At 47.9% G+C, this 17,695-nt stretch overlaps 1 protein-coding gene across 2 annotated transcripts in view; it reads right to left on the reverse strand.

Moving 5' to 3' along the window:
- Positions 1-565: 565 nt before the first annotated feature.
- The window catches only part of GPT2 (glutamic--pyruvic transaminase 2), a 34,412-nt gene continuing 17,282 nt past the window's right edge, over positions 566-17,695 (reverse strand). For both annotated transcript variants that reach the window (XM_063110607.1, XM_063110606.1), the window contains 7 exons: positions 16,474-16,717; positions 12,535-12,614; positions 10,990-11,126; positions 7,571-7,745; positions 5,902-6,057; positions 4,593-4,705; positions 566-3,041 (listed from right to left, as the gene is read on the reverse strand). In XM_063110607.1, coding sequence (XP_062966677.1) covers positions 2,951-3,041; positions 4,593-4,705; positions 5,902-6,057; positions 7,571-7,745; positions 10,990-11,126; positions 12,535-12,614; positions 16,474-16,717 — 996 coding nt within the window. In that variant the 3' untranslated portion in view covers positions 566-2,950. The remainder of the gene's footprint in view (positions 3,042-4,592; positions 4,706-5,901; positions 6,058-7,570; positions 7,746-10,989; positions 11,127-12,534; positions 12,615-16,473; positions 16,718-17,695) is intronic.

The raw sequence follows: 17,695 nt of genomic DNA on the forward strand, positions 1-17,695 counted from the left end.
TTTCTTTAATAAAGGCAGAATTTTAGTTTTTGGGGAAGAGAAGTTCTTCGTTTTTTGTGGCTGGCCAGCACAGAGATTGGAATCCTTGACTTTGGTGTTATTAAATTCTCTTGGTGTTACCACATTCTCCCAAATGAGCCACTGACCAGCCCACAGAAAAAAAGTTCTGAGCTCTAAAACTACATATCAAAATCAATGTGGATATGGGAAAGCCTGGGGAAAGTGAATGAAATCCCTTGTAGAAACACCTCCCCTTTGCCTCATAGGGCTTCTTTCCTGCCTGGCCTCCACTAACCCCTATGAAGAAACTTAGTTCTTATTTCACTTCCATCAGAAAGCCAGTCTGCGTTCATTTTCACAACATTCTATTTCAAAGAATCCACGAAGTTCTCCACCTCGTGACAAAAAACCCCACAAAAACCAAAAAACAAAACAAAAACCACCCAGCTCAAATGTTCACTATTGTGCAAGGAACATAAATTACAAAAAGTAAAGATGCAAAATTAGTGATGTCCATTCAAATTTGAAGTTTTTAGATTTAAACCACAAGGAAAGTTAAACACAGTCACCATTTTGGACACATATTTTATTGTTCAAAAATTTCCAGCAGAGCTATCATTAAGTACCTTTGTCAGGAGATGCCTGTGAGAACCTAGACTGGAAAATAGCCATATACAGGTCTCTGTCTGCTCTTCCTGAAAACTCCACACATCAGAACAGAAACAACCAGCCCAGGCTTGAGGTGTGAGGTGATGGACCGCCCAAGGTACAGCCCGTCACGAGCTTCCCCGGCATCACCCACACACAGATCTGACAGAAACTTCACAGGTGTAGATTCAAAGTGCAACCCCAAGTGACAATCAACTTTCCTGGGTGGTGCCCAAATAGGAAAGGCACCGGAAGAGAATGTACAGAAAATCCAATCTATCACGATCAGCATTCCTATCTGAAGTTAACTTCCTAAACTAGTGGACCATATTATTCATTTATTTTAAAAGCAAATCAAATGTTATATGGCATCTTTTAAAAAATCATGTAAACGTTGTAAAGTTTTTTGGGACTATTTATAATCTTTAGAGATTAAAAATTACTGGATTTATTAAGACTATAAATACTACCCTCTCCCATCCCATGAAAAAAGCAATTGTTACAAAAATATAAAAAATAGACTAGCTTCTACTCTTTAACCTTTCCACCAGGAATCTCATGACTCTGGGACCCATCCTGGTCTATATACCATACAACAAGCACAAGTGCAATTTTTTCAATATGTCAAGGGAGGAAAAGTTAAAACATTCCCTTTTGTTACTTGATATTGTGGCTACTTTCTTCGTGGGTACTGTAATGCTAGTGAGTAATGAAAGTTTGAAGTTTTCTATCTCATTCCCCTGCATAGACCCAGTGTGGAAATTATAGCATAGGAGGCTACTTTCAAACCCCACTCTTTAGCCTCTTCAGATTTCTCTCTCCAGCTTCTTCAGTTCCATTTTGGGACTTGCTGGGTCCCCCGACTCCTGAGCTGGCCTTGGCTCCCTTAACTTCCCACTGGAGAGGGCAGATGGTGAGGGGCAGGGCTCCAGCTGAACGGGAAGAGAGCACTAAGCCTGCTGCTGCCTGGAGCACCTGCCTCCTTGGGGTGTGGGTTGGGCCCCTCTCCAGGTTTGCTCATGACACGGAAGCTACATGCATGGTGGCTGATACCCATTCGGCCTGGAGAGACGACTGATGTCACAGGACACGGTCTGAAGATCTGGGAAGGGAGCCAGCAGCTAACGCGAAGGCAAAGCATTTTGCACTGAAATACTTCAATAAACTTCCAATCAGATCTCATGTACTCCTCAACAGCAGCCAGGATACAGGGCACTTTTACCAGTTAAGAGTTAGGAAATGGGCCAAATTCAGTTTGAAACAATTCAAGAAACTACAAGGGCTTGACTGTTCGTCAAGTCCTTGAGCACCTCCCTCCCTGATCAGGACATTTTCAGTCTTTCGTTGTCCCTGTCGCTGTGTGCAGGAGGCAACATGTGTAAAAGATCATTCAAGCCCTTGGGATAGAACTGTCCTTGGGTAACCAATGGGATGAATCCGCTTGCTACCAGGCAGGGATATTGCTGGGCTGTACCATGTCCCCAAAGTCCAGGGATCCTCTCAGATGCGGATCCCAGCCTAAGCATGTTCAAGAGAACCCTTCATCCTCAAAGCCCTTGTGTGCAGAGACCTCACTACCCATTGTGTTGTTCAGAAGCAGACACCTGGGTCAGCAAGGAGCCTGGCTCACACCCGCTCCTCCCCCGCAGGACCCTCTGACTTTGGCTGTAGCCCCATGACCACCACAACCTAGCCTGGCATCCTGTCCAACCCTTGTGCTACCGATCTCACCATTCTCGTCTGAGATAGGCTATCTACCTCCAGGCCAGAATGGTGGACCCTCTCTGAACCCCCACTGGACTTCCAGGCTCTACTGTTTGAAGGACTAGATATTCACACCACTAAGGGTTTTATTTCACAGATCATGTTGGTGAGTTCTGGATTTCCAGTCCTCACCATGTTTAAACTATACATTTCCCGACACCTGGTTGTTTCTCCAGATCTGACACATCTCACTCAACACATCCTGATGGTTTAAAACCCCAAATGAACTTTCCAAAAGCAACAACAATAACAGATTCGGAGAGTCCCAGGCATATCTGCTGAGCAAGTCCCCTCTACTTTGGTTGCATGAAAAAAATCAGGGCCTCCAAGACATCGCAAATCTGTTTGCTCAGAAGAGAAGTGCTCCCAACATCAAGGCACAAAGAAAGAAGTCTCCTGTGGCAAAATGATGATGAACGCGACCAGTGACCTCCGTGAGGCCTGAGGCGGGGTCACGGGGGAGGTGAGTTCAGCCTGGCCCAGGTGGGAATCAGGAGAAGACCCGAGGACGAGCCTCCCTCTGGACCCCGAGGTGTCCTCAAGCGTACTTCTCCAGGAACTTTATGTGAAAGTCTTTCACCTTCTGGAGCACCGTCTTCAGCTTCTCCACTGGAGGGAGAATGGTCATTCTGTAGGGAAAGAGAACAGTGTCAGCCTGCTTGCTCTGGAAAAGGGAAGAGGCTGAATCCTGCAGCTCATCCTTCAACTCCAGGACTGCGGAGGAGCCGGTGCGGGCAAGCTCGCGGGGAGGGCGGGGCCTGTCTCGTCCGCTTCCACAGCTCTGGCCCCTGCACGGTGCCCGGTGCCCGGCACTTGTTCAACCACTCGTCCCCATTCATACATTTATTTTTTAACCCAAGGAACACATGGAAACAAAAGCAATGAGTGGGGCAGCTCACTAGGACGTACCCACCCATCACTGCAGAAGGCCTGCACAACCTTTTGACCAGTGTACTGAACTTGCTCTAGAGCATGACTCCTGGTCTTTCCTACAGATATAGCGAGATTTCACTCCTACTGAATGAGCCTTTTTAATCTTCACTACTCCATCTATGACAGTGAGACAACCTCTAGCCCCAACTCTCCCTCCAAAGGAGTCCCCAAGATGCCATGGTAACTAATGCCTCCCTCTATCCCATCAATATGCTTCCCAACCCCAGAGGCAGCCCTCTTGATTACACCACTTTTGAATGAGCCATGAATCATGGAGGTGAGCCTGACTAAGGGTGAAAAGACCAACGAGACATGGTTTGTTCATCTGAGGACACTACCCACAACCTTGACTAAGACTCGGCTCCAGGTGCTAAAAGCCCATGACATCTCTTTTTTTAATTTATTATTTATTTTTTAAAAAATTCTTTTTCTTAAAGATGACCGGTAAGGGGATCTTAACCCTTGACTTGGTGTTGTCAGCAGCCCGCTCACCCAGTGAGCAAACGGGCCATCCCTATATGGGATCCGAACCCGTGGCCTTGGTGTTATCAGCACCACACTCTCCTGAGTGAGCCACAGGCTGGCCGCTGACATCTGTTTTCTTTTTTTAGCATCTGCCGCAGGAGACTCCTGAGAGCAACATGGGTGGAGAAGATGCTGTTCAGAACAGAATGGGCCTCAGGGGGGAAACCCTTGCTGAGCTGCTCCAGCCAGCTCGGCACAGGGGGCAGAACCAGGGTATGTCCTGTGAAAGGTGTCATTGTAAGCGGAGCCAATTCCATTGTGTGTGGGACAGAGCACCTTTGGGACTCACAGGCAGTGCCGTGGCCCATGGTGCAGCCGAGGAGCTAATGAACATGTACTATGTGCCAGGCACTATTCTAGGCACTTGGATGCTGTGTGCTGCTATTGTGGAGTTTAACAGGGACGGGGAAATAAAGAAGAAAATGCACTACTGGGAACGTTCCTGATGATGTGATAGATGGAGGGAAGAGAGGGGAGAAACAGAATAGTCAAGGAAGACTTCTCAGAGGAGATGGCCCTGGAGTCCTCCCAGTTTTCCTTAATCCCTGGGCACAGGGTCTGAGCTTGGCTCACAGCAGGACAGATGGGGGTATAACTCAAGGGAGGACAGGGGCTCCACACTGCTCAGTCTGTGAAGCAAGCCTTGTGTTCTATGTTAAGCAGCCCAAGTTTCCCTGGAGAAACCCAGGACCAGCCTACTTGGTGCAGAAAGGAAGTCATACCTGAAGTGGTAGGTGCCTTCCCTCTGCCCGAATCCACTGCCAGGCACGACACAGATGCCAGTCTCCTCCAGGAGCTTCATGCAGTAAAACATGTCTGGGGCCATTTTATGGGCCTGTGGAGCAGGGCAGAACTTATGATTCATTCCTGCATTTGCACTGTACAAACACCATTAAAAACTCGAAGCCAAATACAACCTAATGAGAGGTTATCTTTCCCATGGCAGGCACTTCTCCCCTCCAATTCCTGGAGGGCCGAGGCAGGACATTGGGATACTGCTGGTAGCAGGTGCAGAGCACAAGACATCTGAAGGCTACTGCAGGACAGCCAGGGGCCATGCCGCTCCTGTTCTTCATCGGGGAGGGCCAGTCTATCTGCCTCGCACCCCACCCGCAGGCAGCCGCTCCACAAGCATGAGCAGTGGCCTCCTATGTGCCAAGCCACAGAACGCTCTAAAATGGGGCCCCGAGGTCTGCACCCAGTGGAGGCTTTTAGAAAACAAGCTTCTTGAGGATTCTGTCCATAGTGCTTCTCACACGTTGGTTTGTATAACAATCACCCGGGGAGCCTGTTAAATACAGATTCTCAACAATCACCCGGGGAGCCTGTTAAATACAGATTCTCAGGCTTCAACACCAGAGATTCTGATTCCGTAGGTCTGGGGGTCGGGCCTTGATTCTGAATGTCTAACAAGGCATTCAGGAAGTTTTGGAGTGGGGTTAGGACACCACTTTCAGATACTGCTCTGCCCTTGATCCTCAAGGTGGGGCCTGGGGCACCACCTGAAAACTTGTTGTAAATGCAGAATCTTGGGCCCCTTGCAGACTTAGTGAATGAGAATATTGGCATTTTTTTTTTTTTATTATAGCCAGTCAAATTTAGCAGTGGTGGGTTGTATACCATCTTGAGTGACACAAATGTCTTAAGTTCTGATAACCCACTGCCACTGGACCAGCCCACAGTTGGCATTTTAACAAGACCCCAGCCAACTGGTGCACACATTCAAGTTCAAGAGGCACTACTCTAGGACACAGTGGCTGGGTGGAGACAGCGCCTGATGCTTCCCCAGCACTGCATCACGCCTAGACACCTCCCTTTGGAGGAGCTGTGTTAACAGAGTTTCGATCAGCACCTCTAATCTGAGAACCTGTCATCTTTAGACAGTAAATACCATCTGGCTGAGAGGTCCACAGAGTTCAGAGCCTCTAGGGTCAGTGCCTCTGCTCCCCAAAACAAGCAGCAGCCCCCAACCCAGCTGTTGCTAGTGAACCAGGTGAGAGAACCAGCCCTGCCCAGCCCTGCACTGCAGACCTGAGCTGCCTCCACAGCTTTGGCGGGGATGAAGATTCGAGGAAAGGCATACATGGCTCCCTGCAATGGGTTGCAGTGAATTCCTGGGACTTGGTTAAACATGTCTTCTGTCAGCTTTGCTTTTCTGGCCAGATTACCCAGCACAGATTCCTTTTCCTAATGAGAGACAGAGAAAGCACATGAGTCAGTACCTCTGGACAAGGACTGGCTCCAGCCACTGGAGGCTGTTCCTTCAACGCCAGGGTAACTGGACAGATTGACAAAAGACGAGCTTGCACATGCATGAGCACAGCAAACAGGGAGGTGGTCTGAACACGTCTCCCTGCAGGAATTTTTTGCACAATGCCCAACCTAGGAGGCTGCCACATGTCCTAGGGCATGGGGCACATGAATACATGGGGAGTTTCAGGCCACAGGGCAGGTCCTGGGTAGCCTGTGTCATAGGTTCTATTTTTGTACCAGGACATCATTCCTGAAAACGAGAAAAACCAGTCCTTGCCAGTCAATCTGAATGGACTTGCCTTTGGATGGAACACTCTAGAACGTGCTTCTAGGAGACATGGCCCCTGTTTCCGTAGACAGACCCCAACACTTCACTTTGGGGACCACCACTCCCCACTCTCAGTCAGTGTGGTGTGCGCATGATCCAGGCAAAACAAATCAGAGATAGTGACTGGCTCAGGGCTGGACATGGGTCCAAAGCCGGAGCAGAGTCGTCCAGGACTTCTGCAAGTACTGCTGAGAAAGGGGGATGAAAAGGTGTGAGCCTGAAGACGAACATATAAACAAAATGCGGCCTATGTGTACTAGGGAACATATCAGCCTTCAGTCACCAAGGGGATTCTGACACATGCTGCAACACGGATGGCCCTCAAGGACGGTACACTAAGTGAAATAAGCCTGTCACAAAAAGACAAGTGCTCTCTGATTCTACTTGTGGGCAGAGTCTAGAGTAGGTGGATTCATAGATACAGAGAGTAGAATGGTGGTTGTCAGAGGCTGGGAGGAGGGGAGTGTGGGGAGTTAGTGATTAACAAACATGGAGTTTCAGTTTGGGATGATGGCAAAGTTCTGAAGATGGACAGTGGTGCTAACTGCACAACAATGTGAATGTCCTTAATGCCACAGAAGTGTACACACTAAACACATTAAAATGGTAAATTTTTATGTTATGTGTATTTTACCACAATTAAAAAAAAAAAAAAAGATGTGAGCCTAGTGCTGACTTCTAGATACATGACCCATAAATTCCTCTTTTGTTTAAATGAGTCAAGAGTTGGGTTTTTGTCACTTGCAGATCAGGCCCATGGCCTAGACTTGATGTTCCCATCCACTTTTCCCTTCTTTCTAGTTTCATAGCAGAATCCTCCCAGAGTGTTATCACGACACAAAGCGTACCAGTCCGTGGTGCTCACAGGTGGGAAAGAGGAAGGGTCTACATGCTCACATGGATTCACAGTCCTCCCACTTCAGAACACAGCCTAGCTGCATCCTCCGACTTAACCAATTCACATGGGTGGTTCAGGCACCAAAGGGAACCACCAGCGCCCCCTGGAGGCCACACCTCCAGGAGCCTGCTGCTTGGGGGTCTGGAGAATTACAGTCACAGCAGGAATTCACCCATGACCCTGGAAGCAGCAGTGATGCGGAAAGGTCACAGCAGACTCACCCTGCTGAACTGCTCGAAGGACTCCTCTCCTGGCACCGGGGGGTTCACGACGATGTCCATGGCAGCCTGTCCAGACACTGGTGGGCACAGACGCACTGAGAGCAGCTTCACCAGCTGGCCCTTGATCTCAGGGTGCAGGTTGATCACTTCCATGTAGCCTCCTCTGTAGCCACACCTGGAGGGTTGAGGAGAGGGAGAGAACCCATTAGTTACAGAAAGACCTCAACAAAGTGCAATGTGAACAGCCAGAATCTGTCACCATCCCCACTCCCAATACCAAATGGCCAGATGTGGCTGAGTTCTTGCCAATAGAAAGTGAATGGAAGTGACAGGTACAAATTCACTTCTTTACAAGGAAAGAGCATATGCTCTCCTTTGTCCTTCTTTTTCTCCAGTTCCTGAGCAATGGAGAGACTGGAGCATCAGCCCCAGGGCTTGAGATGGACACCACATGTAGAGAATGCAAAGCCATCAGCCTAGTCCTTGCATGACCTCATGGAGCAGAGCCTGCACTGGACTTCCCCCTACCTTTGAGCTATGTCAAAGAGAAACATGCTTGCACCGTGTTGGAGCCACTGTATTTTGGAGCCTCTTTGTCATAGCAGCTTAGCCTGAAACCTAACTAATGCACTAGCCCCTGTTTGAAAGATGGGCTTGATTCAGGCCTGGCATCCCCTCACACAGGCTCTGGGGGTGGGCACACAACTAACTGGTGCCAATGAAAAATTGTTCTGCTGAAACAATTTCTACTGCTGGGAAACAAAACCAACCAAAAGGAGAACAGACTGAGAAAGAAAACGAGACAAAGGAAGGAGGCAGAGACAGGATCCCACTGATACCTTTAAGCCCCCTGACTCAACCCTCTATCCCTGGACTTTAAAAAAAAAAAAAAAAAAAAAGCCTCTCTTTGGTGTAAGCCACTTCAAGTTGAGTTTCTGCAGCTTAGGGCCAAAAGAATCCTGACTGACACACAGTCAAATCATACGAAAATAAGCTGAGATCATGCAATGAGTTAAAAAAAATCTTTCCAAACCAAATCAGCAATATCAACCACGCTTTCTGGAGCTAAGCCTCCTTCTCTGGTCTGACTGCTAACGTTCAGACTGGTGACCACAGAAATGCAGGCACTGTGAGGCAGAAACCTGGTTACCTTCCTTTGTGCATCCTCTCACCCCAACCTGAATCCTTGACATGATGAGACGTTCAATAAAATACTTTTGGGACCACACTGCTGAACTGCACTGGCAAAGACAGATTCCCACCTGATCCCTGGACTGGACTTCCCCAGGCATAAAGACAAATTCTGGCATCCTGGAAAGTTTTCCCAACACAAAAGTTGAAAGAAAGAACTTTCTACTTCATCTTTTGCTGAGGAGCAGAGAATCAAATTGAGGAAAGCAGTTCAATGCTAGGTCATCAGGACCTGTGAACAAAGAGGCATAACCCAGGATACCAACATCCAGGGGACTGATTGTTAAAAAATAATCAATAAAAGAGATGGAGAGATGGATAGGGATGTGATAAACACGCTTGTATTTGAAAAATGAGTTAGGAGAAAACAGATTTGCTTATGAAAAGAGCTATACAGCACAGGAAAGTCTAGCAAGGAGCCAGCACTGCTACTGGTGTAGACCAGAAAGACAAGCATACATTAACCCCTGCCCACATCAGATAAACCAAGACTAGTTTGGCAACCATCCCAAGGGGACAACTCCCTCAGCCTGGCCAAAATGCTTCTTCAGGCTTCACAGTTATGCTGGCTTCCAGCTTAATAAATGAGAACTCCCACAACACTGGGAATTAATGACTTTAGCTGTAAACTCACTGGTCTTTCCTCCTCAAGTCTCCTTTGCAGGTTCCTCCTCCTCTCCCCACAACCTCTGAGCAGTGGAGGCCCAGGCCCAGTCCTTGGACCTCTTCTCTACACTCATGTGAGACATCCTGGCTTGAGCTACAACAGTCTAACAACCCATACCCTGATATCTCCCAAATTTAGATGTCCAGCCAAACATCAGCCCTGACCTGCAGACTCACATAACCATCTCTATCTGGACATCAAATAGGCATTTGCAAGTTTAACATGTCCAAAACCAAACTCCCACCCTTTCTCCCCAAACCTGCTTCACCCACAGCCTTCCTCCTCTGTTGATGGCAACTCCATCCTTCCTGTTGTTTGAACAAAACACTTGGGATTCATCTTTGATTACACTCATCTTCCATCAGCAACTCCTGTCAACTCCACCTTCAGATATATCCAGAATCTTCTCCCCATCTCTACCCTGGTCCATGATATCTCGCCTGGAGGACTATAGAGGCCTCCTGACTTGAGCCCTCACTTCTGCCCCACCCCCACCCCCCACCAACCAGAAGGAATCTAGTAAAAACAAATCAGGTGAGATCACACCTCTGTCCAAACCCTCCAATGGCTCCCATCTCACTCTGAGTAAGAGTGAAAAATAACCAAAGTGGCCCAGGTGATCTGACCTCCTGTGACTTCTTTGGTCCTAATCTCTGCCACTTTCCCCCTTGCTCACTCCTTTCCAGCTCCCTTGCTGCCCCTCTAACATGTTAGACATGCCTCCACCTCAGGGCTTTTGCACTTGCTATTCCTTCTGCTTGCAATGCTCTTCCCCCAGATATCTGCACAGTTCCTTCTCTCCCCTCCTTCAGCCTTAACTCAAAAGCCAACCCCTCAGTGGGCTGCACTATTTAAGCCTGTGACCCCACCCCACCTCCTGGCACTCCTGCCTCTTCTCTAATTGTTTTTGTCCATCTGACACATGATCTTACTCATTTGTCCACTGCCTCTGTCTCCTCACGAGAACATAAATTCTGTGAGGCAGGGATTGCTATAGTTTGTTCACTGCTGTATCCCCAGTGCTCAGATCAGTACTGGACTCACAGAGTTCAATAAATACTGGCTAAACAAAGAAATACACAATTGAGGCTGACCCTTTGGCCCCTGAGGTCACCCAGTGCTAAGGTGGCCTTGCACCCAGTATGGCCCTTCAGCCTAATAGCATTTGTTTGTCCACTCAACCTGCCCTCCCTGGCCTCTCAGACCTCAGACACTACTGGGGCAACAGTGACAGGACTGCCAGAAAGCACTAAGTGTCGGGAGCTGCTATGAGATCGTGTTTTCATTCCCATAATCTATCTGGTCTGGTTTCTTTTGAGCATGGCCTTGTATTATTCAAGCCCCTGCACAAGGGCTGTTCTCACGCCACTGGCATCCCCCTCCGGAAGGTGCAGCCTGTCTCCTCCTGCTTCCTAGATCAGCAGGAGCAGGAGATACGGGTCCCCTTCTCTCCATCCAAGTGGGAGGACTGCGGGGCAGGCAGAGAGAAGGCAGCCAGGAGATGGCAGCATCGGGACCAGGCAGGCCCAGAGAAGCAGGAAGGAGGCGGAGGTCAACATACTCGCCCATGTAACCCTTGGAGGTGGAGTGGAAGGAGGCAAGTTCCACGTTGCTGGAATACTCAGGGCCCATCTCATAAAGCACCTTCTTAAAGGAGTGGAATCTGCAGTCTGGAGAGTACACGTTGTCCTGGTACACCTGCCAGGGAGGAGACAACAGGGACAGTCACTGCAAGTCCTTCTGAGAAGACTGAGCCCACGCAGGCTGCTGCCGAGTATGGCCAAGGGGGTAGAGCCCCTCCAGACCTGAGAGGGAGGGAACAGGCACACAGGGTTAACCTGTAGTCTGTGTGTGGTGAGGCCCAGCCCTGAAAGGCCCAGCCAGCCCCGCCTCCAATGTCACTTCCTGGGACAAGCCAGAATGTGACTGAAGAAACCTTCCAGAACAAGCAAGAATCAGACTAGATGCTAAGCTTAAGACAACTCAGGAGCTCACTCGACTTCTCCCACATTCCCCCATCCAATCTCCAGACTTCCTTTCTACCTCATCTGACCAGTGATGATATCATGAACTCCCATCTCCCCAAGCAAACTTTCCTCCTAAAGCACAATGTTTAGTGCCTTTAGTAACATTAATAATGACGGTAGTTAATGTAACTGTTCTCTGACCTCCCCATGTGAAGAGCTAACCCTGTTGGGTTTCCTTTCCTTTTATGGTTTGGAATTATTTTGATTTTCTATCCACCTTTCACTGCCAGAGTAGCACCCACCCCGCTTTGTTCTTCCCTGCTCCGAGTCTACCACTCACAGTAGGCAAGCACCCCACTCTGTCCTTTGAGACTAGCTTCCCACAACCATTCTGGAGAACAGGGAAACCGAGGGTTAGTAGGAATGTCAGGCCCATTCCATCTTTAACAAGCTGGACATTGTCCTCTTTGTCCTCCTCCCAGATCCAAAGGGGAGGTTGTGCACCAGATCACAAGGACAACCATGGGTCTCTCTGTGCCCCTTCTCTCTTTTAGAAATAAAGATTTTAGGCCCATCTACTATTAATTATGGCAACAACTTGGTGGGTGAGCTGTGGGTGAAGGGTGTGTAGGGGTGTGCGTGTGTGTGTGAGAGAGAGAGAGAGAGTGTGTGACATGCTAAGGAGCAAAGAAAAAGAAGGTTGAGTGCTAGAAGCCAGAACCAGCCAGAAATCATAGAGATGGAGATGAAAACAGGATGTGACAGATCCTCAATTTCTTCCCTGCAAAGCTGGAAAAGAATAAGACTTTTGCTGGAACCACCAAGACTAAAAGCCCTCTTTTTAGGCTGGAAAGATAACAGGCCTATGGATGAGGCCAGTGCAGATGGAGACTGTCTGGAAGATATGGTTTGAATCCTTGGATCTAGCCACACACCTGTGATCCCAAACCAATATAGGGATAATTTAGGTCACAGTCTCATAATCTGTAACACTGAACATCCTCACCCTTGGCCAGAATTGCTCCTCTAACACCTAGAAGGTTTTCTGGCTGCAGACAATCAGGCCTAGATCCCTCCCCCTAGAGGAGAAATCTCACCACCACCCCTCTCTAAGGGGGCTGAGCTGGGACCACTCTTACCTCGTCAGCCAGGAGAAAGAGCTTCTCTTCCCAGGCAAAGTGAATCACATCTTCTATGCACTTTCTGCTTTGTACCTGGCCTATAAAATCCCCAAGAAAACCAAAATGTAGGTTGTAGTGTTGTTTAAATTGTCCCCCAGTCAGAATCCCAACCAGAATCACTCAGATGTCCTGTGTTCCCTCAAGACCACAAGAGACCGTTCTCCACTTGCTGTGCATCGTGGTGTGGTCAACCTCCAGGGATGCCTGGAGGGTGGGACCCATCTGTCTGACTCACTTAAGCCAGGTATGTGGAGGCAGTAGTGTTTCACACCCAACTTTCCTGTTATTCTTACGAGGGTGTGTGTATGTGTGTGTGTGTGTGGTTGTGTGTGTGCTGTTTGTGCTGGAGGACAGAAAGGCATGGGAGTGTCATGAAGAGCAGGAAGATACAACTGAAGGAGTCACATCTATCAGCTCAGCTCCCCCCCTTACTATGCAAAGCAGAAAATGATGGAAAGATTCCTGCTGGCTGCTGTGGTACGTGGGTGAGAAATGCTACACCTTCCCCCCAGAGAGGCGCACCCAAGCTCCAGGAGGTGGGGACAAGGCCTATCCTGGCTTCTTGTCTATCCTCAAAGCCGGCACTCAGCAGGTGCTCAATAAATATTTGCAGAATAAATGCTAAATGAATGAGCCTGGGTACTGGCTTTGGAGTCTCCTGTCAGATGCTAGCAGGGAGCTAGGCACCGTGAAAGACAACAACCATGAGCACTCCACAGCTTTCCTTGGCTCAGTCTCCCGCTTCAGGACTCAACATTAATGGGAAACACTAAGCACCCATTTTAGAGAAATGAGTAAAACGGCAAGCTAGTATAATCCATCAGTTCACAAGAACTGCCATGAGAGCAGCTGGAGAAAGGAACAAACGCACAAGGTAGAATTAGGACCTCCCCTCGATATTTCCTGAGACCTGCTTTGAGTAGGAATGTCAGGAATGTCTGATGCGCTCACAATGTCCTCTGGAAAAGCACCGCTACAATCAGGCTTGCTGACTTCTTAGAAAAGGCCATGCTTCCTTACTATATGCATATAGGTATCTATGCACAAATATATTATACACATATCTAAGTGTACATACAAATGTGTATATACATGCACTTATATTATTACATACATACACATATAACTTGATGCAGAACAGTACGTAGAATGTTACCATTTTGTTAAAAATAGAAATACCTATATCCTTGTCTACAAAAGAATATAAAAAAATATGCCTGGAAAAATATATATACATGTATCTTGTAAGAACACGGTACTGTCTTGAACTATCTAAGCAATAGACCAATTCCTTTACTAAAGGACCAAGCTTTCTCCTGCCAAGCAAGTGCCAACTGGACTTCAGATGAAGCAAATGCAGGATTCTGGGTTCTGGGATTCCAGGAGGGTGGCAGGCCCTGGTTTCTCCAAGCAACCAGCCACTGTTCTCACAGACAGACAGTGGCTGGCTACCGAGGGGACAGAACCTGCCTGCAAACTCTCCTGGTTTTGCCCTCCCAAGCCTGGATCCCACAAACTGTTTCCTGGTAGTACACAAGCAAGGACTCAAGCACCAGAACACGCAAAACTGTGTTCACTGAATGCTCAGAAGAACACAAAGAGGAACTGAGCAAGGACCGGAGCCTCGAAAAGCCTTTGGCTGGGTAGAGGAAATGAGATCCATGTATGCAAATAATTCCATTGATGTATGCAATGCAAACTTGTAGATGAGGACAGAGCGTATTTCTTTCCAGTGCCTAGGACCCAACAGTCACTTGGAGCATGCCCGCTGAGCCAGTGAAGGGACAAATGCATGAACAGTGGTAATAGAAGGGAAAGTCACATATGGCTTTAGAGGGGCCAGGGCACACTTGTGCTCAGTTGGAGGCACATCAGTCATGGCTTTGATACAGGCCCCAAAGGCTGGAGAGGGATCTCCCAAGTGCCTCTCACTAGAGGCTAGGCCAAAGGAATTTCCCACAAACTGACGGGAACATCTGTTGCTTGTGCCTGCTGGGCATCCTTCCCTTCCTTAAGTAACAGATCATGGCATCCCATGGGGAACTCCAGCAGGCGACATGGGACACAGACCTGGTCCGTTAGTGTCACAGAGATGTGAGTAGCTCAGGGATGGGCAGGTGACCCAGTGTGGGCCAATTTAAGAGTCTGGCCTGGGACTTTTAATGGACTATGGTAGAGGCTCTCCTCTAAGTAGCTCAGCTGGTGGGTAATGGCTGGAGCTGCTGAAGGCCACTTCAAGGGCAGATCCTTTCTGAGAAGGAATCAAACCTGGAGGACAGCAGAGCTGAGAAGTGGACTGTGGTTCTCATGACAATGACATTGATTTGGGCACACCGCTTTACTCCTGGACTTTGTAGTTCCACAATCCAATCCCTTCAGTCTTGAGTTGGGTTTCTGTCTTGAAACCTCAATTAATACCCCAGCCCATTCTGACACCATTTAGCTAAACTGGTCACACTGCGTGGTCCAGACAAGATACATGGTCTTCACAGGTGCATTTCTATTTTCCATTGCCCCTCTTCTAATAGCTGACTGATTTTCACACATTGAGACCCCAGTGAGCAAAACCAGATTCTGTACACTGATAAAGTTACTCTTTGCAAAAACTACTTACATTAATATACACTCGTACGACCCCTTTACCTAAAACAGGGAAGTCTCAGGTGTGGTTATTTCTTCCCAGTCAGGTGAAAAGATTTATGTAAACACCTGGCCAAGAAATGACTGAATCTCTAATGTAGACTAGGTATGCAGAGTCTTTCCTAAGATGTAGGACTTTCTATTCCAAGTGTGGTTCTAGACACTGACACCAGGGAGTTTGTTAGAAATGCAAATTCTCAAGCTCTACGCAGGCCCAGTTACATCAAAATATCTGGGACTGGGGCTCAGCAGTCTGTATTTTAACAAGCTGAAGTTTGAGAACCACTGTTCTCATCCTCAGCTACACAGAATATTCATGCCTGGGCCCCCATCTGTGGAGATTCTGGGGTGTGGCCTTGCCTTTGAGATTTTTCAAAGCTCCCTTTGTGATTCTAATGTACAACCAGGATTGAGAACCCAGCTCTGTGTCATTTTTCTGCTGCATCGTAATTAGCATCATCCCTTCCCCCAAGGAGGTGGGGTAAATAAGCCAGTGTTACTGCCAGCTGCACCCATTTTCTGCACTCAGGAATTCAAGTGGTGCTTTCAGCTGATCAAAGCATCATTTGATGTTCCCGAGAAGCAGATTCCACAATCAACTCCAACGCATTTTGGCCCCGACCCAATTTATCTCAACAAAGGAGGAGAGAGGAGCCCTTGTTCTCTAAATCTGAATGCATTGGGGGCTTATGAAACCAGCAGCCCAGAAAGATCAAAACAGGCAGGACTGTGTACTTTTTTTTTAAAAGAAAAATAAGCAAAACTGGGGTGCTTTTCAGCTTCTGGAAATGGGCTTTTTCTTGTTGTTGTTTGTTTGCTTTTGTTTTTAATATGGCATTTCCTTCTGAGGCCTCAAGGAACCAGGATTGCTTTGTCAAACAAACACACACACCAGCATTCTGAAAACTGGTTCAGAAAAACTAGTAGGAGTGATGGTAAAATGACACCTACAATTAATGGTGATGGTTTGTGCTTGAATAATCTCTAGGAGGTGAGTCTTTGCAAATGCAAGGATAACAGGAAATAAACCTGGTCTTAATAATAGTAGAACCCTGCCCAAGAAAATGCCCGCATTTGCTTACCTCCTGTGGTGGCCTGTGGCAAATTTTATGGCTCTATGTTGGCAAGTCTGAAATTGGATTGGGAAACTGGGGCAGAGAGAACCTCGCATTATTTCTTAACTCTTTAGTGTCTAGACATCCAGTATACCAGCTGCCCCCACATCCCAAGAAACTGGTGAGGAAGTAAAGTGCAGACCTGTGGGGTTCCCGGGGTTGATGATGCAGAGCACCTTGGGGTCAGAGTGGTCTTTGGCCTCTCGTAGTGCCCGCCGGAGCTCGTTCACGTTCAGGGCCCAGCAGTTCTCCTCGTCCAGGTAGTAGTTCACCTGGATGGCATCGAGCTCAGAGATGACCGCCGAGTACAAGGGATACTGTGGGATGGGGATCATCACACCCGTCCGTGACTTGCCACCCCCAGAGACGAGAATCTTCAGGATTGTCTGCAACCGAGAAGTCATGTCTAAAATGCCGCTGCTACTCCTTACCCCTCAGGAACTGACAAGCAGACAAGCCAAATGGCCCAACCCCAGTCCTTCACCAGTAGCCCCACTGCTTGCTTCTAGTGCAACACTGTGCAAGTTGCTTCACTTCTCAAGTTTCAGTTTCCTCATCTGTGAAGGCTGCTGTAAGGAGTAAGCAACATGAAATGTTTTAAAGTTCTCAGCAGTGTGTGGTATGTAAAGACTCAATACTTGTTAGTATTTTTAATACTTCTAAAATAATAGTTTCCAAACTGGCCTTGTCTCAGAATTATTCTGATCCCACTCCTGAGTCCCTGATTCGGTATGTCCAGCATGGGTCCCCAAGAATCTGTTTTAGTAGGTATCAGTGCCCAAGATTGGAATGACCCTTGAACGGGGGACTGCTGAAATGGGACAAAAATACCCATCTACTGCCACTATGTGGCGCTGTGACCTGTTTTCAAAGCTGAGCAGGACATGTGTTTGTAGGATTCCTGAGAAACCAGGCCATGGGAATCCTGTCGGGTATTGGTGGAGGTGGCAATAATTTATTGAATAAGCCAAAACCCTCCACAGGGAGAGTCTCCTCCATATACACTGGCATAGGTCCTTTCTCAGGCTCAGTTCCTTGCTGCAAGAATGCCACCAGATTGAACTTGCAGTGACTTGACTATTTTCACTGAAACTTACAGACACTCCCTCCCCTCCTTCCAGGACCTCTGCCCATACTGAGCTTCTCTGGGAACAGAGAGAAGCCTTGACAGCAGAAGACAGTGGAAGACTCCAAGGTTGGGGGCTGGAGCCCCAACATTAGAATGCCAAATGTCACAAGCACTCTGGGCCTCAGTTTCCTCATGGGCTCCAATAAGACTTTAATGCATTTGAAAGGTTTTGGGAAAGGAATAAAGCACTCAAAAAACATCAAAAAACAAGAGTCCTAGAGGTCAGGAGACAAAG

This window comes from Cynocephalus volans, chromosome 10 (assembly GCF_027409185.1).
Source record: "Cynocephalus volans isolate mCynVol1 chromosome 10, mCynVol1.pri, whole genome shotgun sequence".
Classification (NCBI taxonomy): domain Eukaryota; kingdom Metazoa; phylum Chordata; class Mammalia; order Dermoptera; family Cynocephalidae; genus Cynocephalus; species Cynocephalus volans.